At 32.9% G+C, this 13497-nt stretch overlaps 1 protein-coding gene across 1 annotated transcript in view; it reads right to left on the reverse strand.

Moving 5' to 3' along the window:
• Nipped-A (Transcription-associated protein Nipped-A) overlaps positions 1–13497 on the reverse strand; it is an 86744-nt gene that overhangs the window by 53593 nt on the left and 19654 nt on the right. Inside the window, exons 14-22 of the mRNA XM_089252214.1 lie at positions 10568–10823; positions 10301–10430; positions 8959–9100; positions 7331–7388; positions 4997–5050; positions 4768–4806; positions 3205–3301; positions 2006–2100; positions 890–1055 (exon numbers count right to left, since the gene is read on the reverse strand). Of these exons, the coding sequence (XP_089108340.1) occupies positions 890–1055; positions 2006–2100; positions 3205–3301; positions 4768–4806; positions 4997–5050; positions 7331–7388; positions 8959–9100; positions 10301–10430; positions 10568–10823 (1037 nt within the window). The remainder of the gene's footprint in view (positions 1–889; positions 1056–2005; positions 2101–3204; positions 3302–4767; positions 4807–4996; positions 5051–7330; positions 7389–8958; positions 9101–10300; positions 10431–10567; positions 10824–13497) is intronic.

Raw genomic sequence — 13497 nt, forward strand, 5'->3', positions numbered from 1 at the left:
TAGGCCAAGGAATCCTAAATCTGATCAACTGAATGAAACTAACCAAGAACTGAAAGAGGGTTTTTTTCCACCTAACACATTCACGTCTGCTACAGGAAGACTATTGCAAAAGTAGCTTTACATGTGCATGGATTGTAGAAGCTACTACAGTCCAATCAGGAAATTGGGAGGGAGAGTACAGAAATAATTGAGTGACGAGAGGTATACCTTCTGCAGTCTTACACGTTCAATTATTCATTCATTACACTTCACTCGCTAGAAGTTGAGAAAAAACTCATTTTAAAAAAATTGATTGTAGGTGGCAGCACTACACATTAAAAAGCATTACATAAAAATTAATTTCACAGAAGGTCACTACATACACACATTCCAACATGTACCAATTTGTTAGAAGTTCCGCAGAGGAATATGGACGAGGTGCATGGCTGGTGTAGTAGCAGTCTTAGTCTTACACGTTGATAATGGCAACTTAATAAAAATATAAATGTCTGGTTCGACCCAAGCTTCAAAATGAACAAATTCAACGTCAGGGAGGGAGAAAGGGGGGGGGGGATTACTGACATAAACCAAAATCCTGGTAACTATAAGTGTAACTACATATAACTAACCAAAATGCCTCCTTTTATAATATAGGTGTTCATTCCGTACTTTAGGAAAATGATAACAATACCCAAATAACATCAATGATTTTAATAAGCAGCGTCAACTGTATTTATAAAGTGAAAAAATAATTGAAAATTTACAACTACAGTAGAATCTACATAATAAACTCGCTCCTATCCATCAATTTCCTTTCGCATTTATGTAAATCTTGGAACCGATTGAAAGAGTCAATTTAAAATAAATAATATAAATTGAACATTACCTTGCACTAAGCATTGTACATTACCTTGTAGCAAATTTGGTAACAAAGGAAGAAACTCTTGATACAGAAGGTCGTGACTCCCGCCACCAATGGATCTGAATAGTGCTCGTAAGAGCAAGAAATAATTGAAAGGCTCTTTTGCACTTAAAGCCAGTTCCATGGATCTGTTTACAATCTGATGAAGATGAGGCTAAAAATGAAAAAAAGATTTTACATACAATGAAAATTATAAAATGCAGTTTTACGAAATGGATTTAACATTGTTACACACAATTCAAGATATCAAATTTCGAAGGATTTTATTTGCATGCAATTTAAAAATGATGTATGACCTGCTTCAACACCAGCATTAAAGTTCATTGATTAGCATTAATAAACAACCATATTTTTTTGGCGACATAATTCAGGGAACCATATTTTTTTGGCGACATAATTCAAGGAACCAATTTTTTAAGCTGGTAAAATCTGACAATGTACATGTGTTTTGAGAGTTCTTTATCAGCAGGTACAGCTTTGGAAAAGACAAATTAACAATGAGGACATACAGGGTGGCCAAACAGGTAATATTTAAAACACGAAAACCAAAAACAAATAAGTGATGAAAAGATGAAATATGATGCATATTGAAATTACATAGTGGGAAATTAATGATAAAGAGGTTCAAACTGACCACCTTTAATAAGAATAGCAGTCAGGCGGTTCTGGAATTCATCCAGTAAGTGTGAGCAGACCTCGCTTTCAATCGCGCCAACATCTTTTCCATAAAAGGACTTCCCACACTCCTTCTGTCCAGCCATTTCTTGGGAAACTCTTGCCATGCTCATTGAACTGCCATAACATTTTCATGGCATCCGGCCATTTGTAGCATGCAATAAATGAACATCTGTTGAATATTTATTCATTTTCGCTTATGAAAAATCACAACTGAACAACAAGCTTGAACCCACCGCTCACTAACAAAACCCTTATACAATTGCCCACTCATGCACTCCAAGTATAGCCACACTTGCTCACACCTAGCGAGAATTTCACAATTTTTCTTTCAAACATTACTTGCTGGGCCACTCTGTATGCAACAATTCTTGCAAACAGAAAAAAAATTCAAATATTGTTCAAAAAGTTTGATTTTGAGATTATTACTTTTAGCATTTCTTCATTCTCATCAGCGTGTAATGAGACGGAACCAAAGACTAACTTGAACAGCTTTAAATACAAATTTGAACGCTCCACATTGGCTGCAAATAGAAAGTAGTTCTTTTATACTATCAACAGTCAAACATAATGAAAAAACAATATTTTGTAAGAATTTAAAGGCAAATTTTTCAAAGTTAAACCCTCTATGGAGTACAATGCTTCAACCAGGTGAAAAAAAAAAAAACAGTTTCGACAGAAAAATGAGTGAAATATATGCTTATTGTTTCTCCAAAATAAATTTTCATTCAGTCACGCATGAAAAAATATGCAAACCCACAATAGTGTAAAATAATAAAATTGTCAAAGATGAAGCTAATTAGATTTCTACAGTAAGTTTAATGCAAAGGTCTCAATTGAAACAATTTTTACAAATCACTATTGAATGTTCCAAGTACAGAAACCGCTTTAAGAAATTACAGAAGTATTTTTCAAGAACTTCACAGAAAATTCAAAGAAACACTAAAAATACATCAAATAAATGCTATCAAAATCTTTTATTCCATGCATTGGGTAATGCAAATTTTTAGGTTTTCTCATCTACATAAGGAAACTTTGTAAAAGTCATTCAGTATTTTACAAGATATGTTCATAACATAGGGAAAAAGAACTGCTCACAACCTCGGACTGATGCAAAGCAACTTACTTAACACAGATATGCATTTGGTCTTCTATTGTTAAGCTATTGCATATGAAAAACTATGCATTGAGATAATAGCTTCCAAATTCATTGCATGGCCACAGATTTTGTAATCCTACATTTGCCAATTTTTTTCTTCGAGACATTGTGAAGAAAAATGTACAGAGAAAAAAAAAATGAAGTCACGCAATCAAACAGCTCAGAGATTCAAGATGTTGATGCCAACACAAGAAAAATATTCCAGAATCGTAGATATACATTCCAGTGTGCTTGTATATGAAACACTGGGCTTTTAATATGTGTGAGCAGATCATGTTTTATGTCATTGAAGGAACTGGAATTTTCAATTCATTATCTCTAATAATTTTTTTATAGACAATATAAGTTTGTGGTCTCCATTCACAGATATATAATTTATATATTTCTTGTCTAATCAGAAAACACATGAAACCAAGCTTCAAAATATAAGATAATGAATGTCACGTTAAGAAAAAAGTAATGAACTTACAGCCCATTTCTTCCATTCTTTTCAATAAGTATTCAACCAGTATCGTTGCAAATATTGGTGAAGTAACACGATTAGTTAGGAAAAGACTTGCCACTAGCTATAAGTAAATATAAACCGAGTAAAACATGCTTCAATCCAAACATTTCAAAATTAGATAAATGTGAGTAATTAGACTCAAAAAACTTGATATTTTATCCAAGAACTTTATCAGATACAGATACGAGCTTAACAATTAACCAGTCATCTGGCCAATTAATTTCTTTCCAAGTTTCCAAATAAGGGAATTGCAAGTGAATTTTTAAAAAGTTATGACCCAGGAGACCCACTTAATTTTGAAAAAAAAAAATACAATTAAAATAAAGGGAAAAATTCTTCGGTAACAGAATGGTTAAATATAAAATTTAATTCACTGTAATATGCAAGAAAACAACTGCAGCAGATAGAAATAAATGTCCACATAATATGCCATTGGTATACATGTTTATTTTCAGTAGTTTTGTAGCTGAAATCAGACAAGACTAGAGGCCGCTACACACTACTGACACGACGTGGTGAATTCTGATTCATGGGAATTCTGCGATATGGGTCCCCACGTCATGGAATTTCACGTCACATTGGAGTAATGTGTAACAGCCTTATGTAATTCATCTTGAATATGCTCTCCACCACCCACCCCCTCCCCCCCATGAAGACAGAAAAGAGCGAGAATGTTCAGACCGTTCATTGTTCGATTTTAATAGTAAAAATTTAAAGCACCCGTGTTTAGGCCTTTTCAATTACTCATTTTACCCGAAATGACTCAGACGTTCTTGAAGAAAAATAAAAACAAATCATGAAAGGGATTCTGAAGTAGAATTAAATTAATCAGGCTTAAGTAAAAGTAACTCTGATTAACGTGGGAAATTAAACTCAAAATGCAGATGTATATGTTAGAGAGTGCATATCTTTGTTAAACAAAAAAAAAAAGTTGCAAAATGAGACACTGTATTTCAATTTTAAAACTGAACAAAAATACATAGCGCAGCGAAAATCCTATAAAACGATACCCTCTATATAATTATAATCACCTAAATAACTTCATTAATTTCTGGTAAGGATGCATTTTTCATAGTATTTTTACTAGGGTGAAGCTACTGCTGTCCTTCCTGTCCCAGCTTTCTGTTGCGAAACAACGGGGTGGGTGGACTGGATACATCGGTTAAATGAAATACACTAATCGCACAAGGAAACGTACATCCATCATCACACTTTATTTACAGGACACATTCCACTTAACATGATGCCAAAGGGCCAACACCAATACTCTTCATGCTTTTGGCATAACCAGCCATTATAAAGGCTTCACTTTTATATCGTAACACTTTCTTCATCACATAAGTATTCTACTGTGTGTGACTATTCAAATATTTTTCTCTATTTTACTTTAAATTTATCAATTGTAAACTTTTATAATTTTATTTTAATAACTGGGGAGAAATAAATTATGTTAATACATTCTATATATAATGATACATACTATCTTTATATAGACATTTCACATAGTATATAGCAGAACATCATTACCTGCAGAGCATAGTTCTTATTTATTCTGTCAACAAAATACTGCAAAAAAAATAAAAGCAATGATTTTATTTTCAGATTACATAATCGAAGAATTCGAAATTGCATGTACAAATGTGCAAAATTATCAAGTTGACATCAAGAACATAATTTATGACTGGTTTCTCATTAACATGTTAAAATCAGCTCTGGGTTTATGAAAGGTCAATGTTAAAAAAAAATTAAAATTCACCTCGATGGTGGTAGAAAAAACTTCTTTGAAGGTCTGAGGATTCATCATGGTAAACTGCGAAAAAAAAATTTCATTATGCAAACTCGACTTTAAATAACTGTACATTAAATTAAAATAAGAAAAACACTAACTTATTTCATAGCAAATAGTTTTTTTATAACATGCAGGTCTACTGGATATTTTGTATAACATTTTATGAAATATTTTCAATGTGCATCGTATTTCTTTTGCAATAATATACGGGATTCAATTTTAAAAAATTCAGCTCTACCAATTTTAATTTTTCTATAGTTCTCATAAAACTGAGTACAAATGACAACTAACAAAATTTTGATACTGCATAAGAAGCTAACCCTCCAGGTTTAAAATAGAACGTACAAAAAGTGATTTAAAAGGTCACAAGGGTAAAAAATATACTACCTATGCTCAGAAGTAATGTAATTTACACACAATGCTTAGTCTACAGTGATTATGTTTTAGGAAGAATAAATAAAACTTAGCACGATATAAACAGAAGGAAAGCAACAAAGACAAATACAAGAAAAGTACGAAAATCCTAATACATTTTGATACTATGGGTGTTGTCTTTAATGAATAAATATAACCATGTACTACCGTGCTGACCATGGATCCTACTTGGGTCGGTTATGAATCTAAACTTCCGGTTGCTCAGTGGAAAAATATGTCCATTTGAGTCATACATCAGAGGCCATTCGAATACTACGTAAGCAGATTTTTAGCCATTTTTGACCCCCCCTCCCCCTTGTCACCAAAACACTGACACCCCCCTAGAATATTTCATATCTTCAAAAAGGGTGGTTGACGACGTAAGCAACCTTCAAACCCCCCTCCCCCTCGTCATCAAAAGTCAGCAAATCCGAAATCCCCCCCCCTGATGCTGCTGTAATACTTGAATGACCCCCTCATGGTCAGAATGAAGCTGACAGCCTACATAAGTCTAATGCAACGTTCTGATTGGTTGCTTAAAAAATAGAGTTATTCGATTGGTTCTATTCGAATATTCTTTGAAAGCAAGCAGGGGCATGTGGAGATCTATCAAATATTCCATTTCGTAAGCAGCCAATTAGAATGTTGCATTAGAATTGCATCCAGGCTCTCAGATTCATTTTGACCACAATGTATGACTCAAACAGGCATATTTTCTCGCTACGTAACTGGGGGTTAAGATTTGGTAACAACCCAAGTGGGATTCCCAATCAGTGAGATAGTATGTGATTATATTTATCCTCTGAAGACTGCACCCACGTGTCGAAATGCATTAAGATTTTCATATTTTTTTAATATTTAATTTTTCAATGTTTTCCTCCTGTGCTTAGGTTTTTTAAAATACAGGGTGTTTCAAAAACCACCACCCAATTTGAAATACGTATATTACGAAAAATATTGAACACATCGACACTTAAGATTAGTTTTATATTGAAGGTGCTCAATATGCCCACCTTGGGATTCACAGCATATGTCTATACGGTAGTCAAATTCGTCCTAAACTTTTGTGAGCATGTTCGCATCCACTGCAAGTGAATTTCTGTAGACTATGTGCGAAGCTGTCAGATACGCTCTACATTTTTGTCTGACATGCGGATGGCCAAGGGATTTCCCTTTACACAGACAACCTGTGTCTTGGAACTATTTATACCATTGCTTGATGCTCGTGAGTCGTAGGAAGTTCAACACCAGGGTATTGTTAACAAAATGCATGCTGAACAGTTGTTATGGACTCACTTCACAAAGCTTATAACACAAAACTATTTGTTGTGCAGTCGAAGGAAGTGTTAGCGCTACCTGTCGGCAACTGCGTGAAACTAGAGATTTCCCTCTTTTTACCTATACATTATTCGATCAAAATGGATTAAAAGCTGAATACTTATGATTTTTTTAAACACCCTGTATAATTTTGGAAGCTTGTGGTGCCTGCACTGATGTATTTTCTGAATTGATTTGTATTTCAAAAAATATTCTCTAATGGATTACGAAAGTTACTGCACAAAATTGAAATAAATTTTATTGAAATTTTTTTTAAAAATTCTGAGCATTTTACAAGATTTTCAAGTAAATATTTGGTTTCAAAAAAAAAACTAGTAATGTGAAAATTGAAATTGTGTTCAGAAAAAAGTGCAAAGCTCAAGCCAACTGATGTCATTTCCTTAATGAGAATTTATACAGCGGTGAATATAAAAAAAAACCATTCCAATATAATTTTCTTAATGTTTTAATTAAAGCAAAACAATGAATTGTGGATTTTACTGGAGAACTGATGTTTTCATTTAAAAAAATTACCATGAATTAATTATTTGAATGAGCATGTCAACTTACCAAATTGGCTATTTGATCAAGAACTTCTTTTTCATCTTTTGAACGAACTGTTTGAAAACTACAAGCAATAAAAATTAATATTCAATTAATAAATTCTCAATCAAATACAGCCCAACTTCAAGACAAACTTGTTTAATGATACAAATTTTTGATTAATGCATACTAAATATTCTCACTGTTAGATCAATATACAGGGTGATTATAAAAAAACTATCCCGACATATGGGCCCCTAACTATCATACCATTCACAGAAACTGAATGAAATTTTGACATAAGGTATTTTGATGTATGCGCTCAAGAATGATATGGAAAACAACAGTGTCACTCTAACAGTTACGTTTACAGTGAGAAAATTTAGAAAATATCAAATGGCAACACCAAGTTTTTTGTATTGGAATGCGATCTCCATTGTGAAAAACCCTAAATAGCATTTGAACGGCAACTGTAGCATGAAAATCACCGGCGGTAGATAGGCTAAAAGTGAGGACAACCAATAAGGACAGAAGCAGCATAAAATAAAGCATTTTATTGTGTTTCACATATTTTCCACATGACCTTGTGGAGGACTAATCAGGCTGGGATCTCAGCCGAAGAAACGGTGCGATGAATGAAACGAACATTAATGCTCTGGTGCACGGCAAAGTCCTTTATACTTTTTCCTTGCCTAGCTCCAGGGATTTTCGTGCTACAGGTGCCATTCCAACGCTATTTAGTGTTTTTCAGTATGGAGATCGCATTCCAATACAAAAAACTTGGTGTTGCCATTTGATATTTTCTAAATTTTCTCACTGAAACCGTAACTGTTAGAGTGACACTGTTGTTTTCCCATATCATTCTTGAGCGCATACCTCAAAATACCTTATGCCAAAATTTCATTCACTTTCTGTGAATGGTATGATAGTTAGGGGCCCATATGTCGGGATAGTTTTTTTATAATCACCCCGTATATAATTAGCAATATATATTTTTTTTAATGTGAGCATGTAAATACCAAAATCAGTTTCATAAGAAATATGACAACTTCATCCAGTAATTTTTCCAACGGACATTGAAAAAAAAATGTGCGACTGCCTGGGTTGGGTCTAACAGACCCAAAATAAATTATAATAGAACCCCCATTTTTTTAGCATCCCTACAAAAGAAACTTTTACCCCATTGTAACATGATTTAGTTCCAGAAGTTTTCAGCAAACAAATTTTCCATGCTAAGGGATTATACAGGCTCAATTTTTACTTTATATAATATTAAGCCCCTTAGAGAACCAAAATTCTGCTAGACAAATAGTGACGTTAAATCAGGGTTCAACTGTACCTTGTACCAACGCAGCATAAATTTCAAAAAATCTGCCACCTCTTATTTTTTAACTTTTTCTTGATTGTACTTTCTCATTTTGCTATTTTCCCCCCATAATGACAGAAAAATCAGTTCTTAAACCAATGACTGAAGTTTAGTTTAGTGTGCTATATAATTTCACAAACACTAAAACTACAATGATACTCATGCAATATTCCATATCCACATCTATATACACAGTGAAACACATTGAGACTTCCATAAATATAACACATGGCATAGAAGAAATGTATTTCTCTGACTTCAACAAAATACAAAAATGTAATAGACTTACGAATGAGCTCTTGCTTGTGACTGACCAGGAATAGGATAGACCAATGTAAACACATCTGCAGCCAGAAAGGCATATTTGACCAGACGAATAAAAACAAGTGTTTCTTTAGGATGGAACTGCTTATTTGGCACAGCAACAGTTTCTACAGAATTGAATGGAAATGCTTGAGCAATATTCAAAATTTGTCTGAAATAATAGTGTCTGCAATATTTGTCTGAATCATTTAATTTTTAAGTTTTTTTTGAGGCACAATGCAAACATTACTAGGTCACTCAAGATATGTAAGGGTAACACATTGATGAAGCATGAGGAATTGGTTTGTAAGTTCTTGTCTTCAATGTTTACCAATATGCATCTGGATGCATGATTCAAGAATCAAAATTCAATTTTACTCGTCTGGATTTTGTTGAGTGAAAATACTCAATTAAATTTAAAAATATTTTTTAATGAAAAACAAAAATAACTACCCTTTTCTTTACTAAACCAACCCCTTCAAAATTTTTTTCTCGGATAACATTGCTTTGCTTGCCATGATTTCTATATTCCGATGAAGTTAGAGGATCAATAAATGCATTTCTCATTGATGCAACGAGTGTCAATAGCATGTTAGCAAAAACCAATTTTACTTTACATGCAATTCACTGTATGTATCGCATCAAGGCAACTAATTTTTATAGAATGAATTAATATTTATTTATATTTTTTTATGTATGCATGAATACTTTTGAGTGCGAAACAGATTAACAGGAGATCATTTATTTTATACAGAAATGTTTGATTAGGGACTTTCATAATTGCAAGAAAACTGGAACAAGTTGATTCTTATCACGAAATGAGAAACTTTGCCTGGTTTTAATTTATACAAAATTGCCACGTTTTTAAGACAAAAAAATTTTGTCTTAAAAAAAATAATAATAAACGCATCGACCATTCGAATTTATTTGTCTTAAAAACGTGACAATTTTGTATAAAAAGTTGATTCTATATTCAGATCGATATGTATATAGTATTCAGCTTTACTATAGTCGGATAAAGATAAAGTATTCAGCTTTGATGCATTGATTTCGCAGTATACAAACAATGCTGGAATCTAGTTCCAAACCCATTTCACCTAGCTGGATATGATTTAGCATGCAAAACCAATTAGCATGAAAATTCTGTTATCACATTTGTTCAAATGTGAACATTAAATGTTTCTAAAGCAAGTTCCACTTACAAAAAAGGAGTCAATTTAAATAAACAAAATACAACTAATAATGCAAATCAAGTTTCCAGCACATTTTGAAAACAAACTCAAAATTGACAGAATAAGTTTCCTTTAAATTATATAAGTTAAATTTACCTCCAACAGCTTTGCATGCCATAATTTCACGAGTTATTGCATTCACACCGCAGCCTAAAGTTTTGACTAAATTTCTGCATTCTGCAACTGTGTAATTAGTAGCTTGTGATGCAGGAAATCCAAACTTTGGCTGAAATTTCAAAAATTTTGATAAAGTAAAAATAGTTAACAGAAAAAAAAGTCATTCACTAAATATAAACAGACTATCAGGAAATAAAAGCTAAACACAATCTTCATAGATCATAAATGTCACCGAAAAAAACTCACTTTATCTTCCTTAGCATCCAGCGATAAACTGCCACCAAGAGTGAAAGTAGTCACTTTCGGCTCCTCCCTGTGTTCAGTTTTGATTTCTGCAATAGCTGGTGCATGACTTGGACCTGCAACTGCAGCAGAAGTTGTAGGAATCTGAGGAGGATGAACCGATGATGGTGTTGTTGGTTGTGATGAAGTCGGCGGAAGAGACTGAACATTTATTTGGTGCATAGTAGAGAAATTTTGTACTTGCTGCTGCTGCTGACGGCTGACAAAATATGTAAAAAATTAACTCTTATTATGAAAAATTACTTTTCGTGAAAATTGTGATATTAACTACTATGAAGCAAGTTATTGTATTCATAAAATACATAGAAAAAAAATTTGTATTTGTTGTCTTGAACAGCTTAACTGTTGTGATTTATAATTCTGATAGTAAAAGTCAATTGTTTTTTTAGTTTACCATTTCATGCATATTTCAGCTTGAATTTTTATAGGGTGGGGGTCCTTGTTTTATGAAAATGTTTTAATTTTTAAAAAAAATTTTCCTAATTTTTTTAAAACTACAATTTAGATTTATGGTTTCAACATTGCAAATTCCACAATTTATTCCAATAGCAATATGCCACGTCCTCTACTTTTAGAAGTTAGGTTCAGCAAGAGCGGGTTTTAAATATTGATTTGGGGAAGGGGGGAAGTTAGGATTTCACTTACCGTATATACTCGTGTACAAGTTTTTTTGTGGAAAAATTTGTTCAAGTAGGGGGGTCGGCTTATACTCGGGTCAGTTTTTGATGAAAAAATATTGACCTCCGAAATCAGTAGACATTTTTGTAGCAGAGTTCGAGAAACCGGCATAATTGATATCGGATATGTTCAAACCCACAGAACCGATAATGTCAACAGAGGCCAAGGAATGGAAAACATCATTAGCTTTGATACCAGGTGACCTAATGTCGATTGCACAGCCTTTAGATGTGAGCATCTACAAGCCTCTCAAAGACTATTTAAGGAATTTGTGGATCGAATTGATGAGTTCCGATGATAAAGAAACTACAAAATGTGGTGCCTCGAAGAAACCTGACATTAGCCTAGGGTGCCAATGGGTACATGAGGCGTGGAATTCTGTTTCCGCCGAAATTATCATTGGATCCTTCAAAAAGTGTTACATCAGCAATGTGATGGTCGGAACTGAAGATGATATTCTCTTTGAAAATGACGATGACCGCCCAGATGAGAATAAAAACAAAGATGCCGCACCCCCTATGATCTGATGGATTACCATGAGCTTGGAGACTTAAAAACGGATTAAAAAGTTTGAATCATTTTCTAATGTAAATTTCCAGAAGCTATTTATTTTACATGAAAATGTAAGAATTTTTTCTCTGAAATGCACAGATTTTTTGGGGGTCGGCTTATACACAGGTTTTCAATTTATTGCGGTTTTATGGGTCCTGAAGTGGGGAGTCTGCTTATACACCAGTAAATACGGTAATTAAAAAAACAGCTTTTAAAGCCAATCTCTCAAGACTACTGGATAATAAATATAATCCAGATAATATTGCTGGCTCCTGGTAAAGGAACACTTTGAAAACCAAGTGTAGGCCTATATGGTGTCTGGACAGAACAATTCTTGATTTTAGACTATAGTATATGGAAGAGCTCTTGTATACACACCTAATAATTGGAGGAGACATTCAAGCTGGTCACTTTACACACAATCAAGGAAAAAGTAACGATACTGCAATCAACTAGATGTTGGTTTGCAAATACTTTACATTAGAAATAAACATTAGCAGTATTTGTTGAGATTGTTTTATGTATATATAATTATATTTTTTATCCAGAATGCAAAATTTGTTAGAATTCAGTTGAAAATTTAACAAGTGATTCTCTGCAAACACAGATTTCCAATAATTCTTCGATCTAAGGGGCTATGGTTAACATCAGCCAAACATTCTATTTGAAAAATTGTCACCAAAATGAAAAACAGCCCCACCCATCTCAAAAATACATTAACATCAACATTGTACTAATTTGCAATTTGAATTACATCAAACACTTCGGCTGAAAGTATACCTTAAGAATTGCTTTAACTAAAAAAATAATTTTACAATGATCATAAATATGAAGTTCGAAACTGGATCAATAGTAGAGCTCATTAACTGTGAAGTGTTTTCGCTGCTTACTGCAAATCTATTTTAATGGTATGAAATATATTGAAAATATAACAAAGTCTGAAAATTGGAAATATTTGTTACACCTGAACTTAGTTATATCTGTACCAGCTTGATAAGCAGATAAATATGAAATTCATTGAAAATATAAAAACTTCTTTACATGTGAAAATTCACAATATCCGTGTTCATTATAGGAGATCAAACTGTATAATGAAAAGTGTAAATAACAATACTACAATCAAGGGGCTGTAGAAATGTATTATACGGGAGTTATCATTGTAGATAGAATATATGAAAAGTGCATCAGGACTTGATAGTAACACAGTAAAACCTAGATAACTCGATTATTCTCATGGTTAGTATTAATACTAAATTTAATGGAGAGAAACCTCTCAACTAGATGCAACATAGCTAAATCCAGCTAAAGTCTACTGGAATTCATGATGTACTACTAGAACTTAATTTGCAAAATTTCCCATATATATATATATATATATATATATATATATATATATATATATATATATATATATATATATATATATATATATATATAGATTGGGCAGTTAATAAACTTTCACATTTTTTTCCTATATTGTGAAAATTCTTCGCTTAACTTTTTTATCGTTTGTTGGTCAAAAATATTTCATACCATGGGGATAGGGTCACTTTCTATTTTTGGAACCTGGAAACTACCTGTGAAAGTCACAGATAAACGTGGATAATATTTGATATTTTTGAGCGAGTGATGGTTAAATAAGC

The sequence above is a fragment of the Pholcus phalangioides genome, unplaced genomic scaffold (assembly GCF_987345545.1).
Source record: "Pholcus phalangioides strain wild (caught in Gottingen) unplaced genomic scaffold, Ppha-v1.0 ptg000028l_1, whole genome shotgun sequence".
Lineage (NCBI taxonomy): Eukaryota > Metazoa > Arthropoda > Arachnida > Araneae > Pholcidae > Pholcus > Pholcus phalangioides.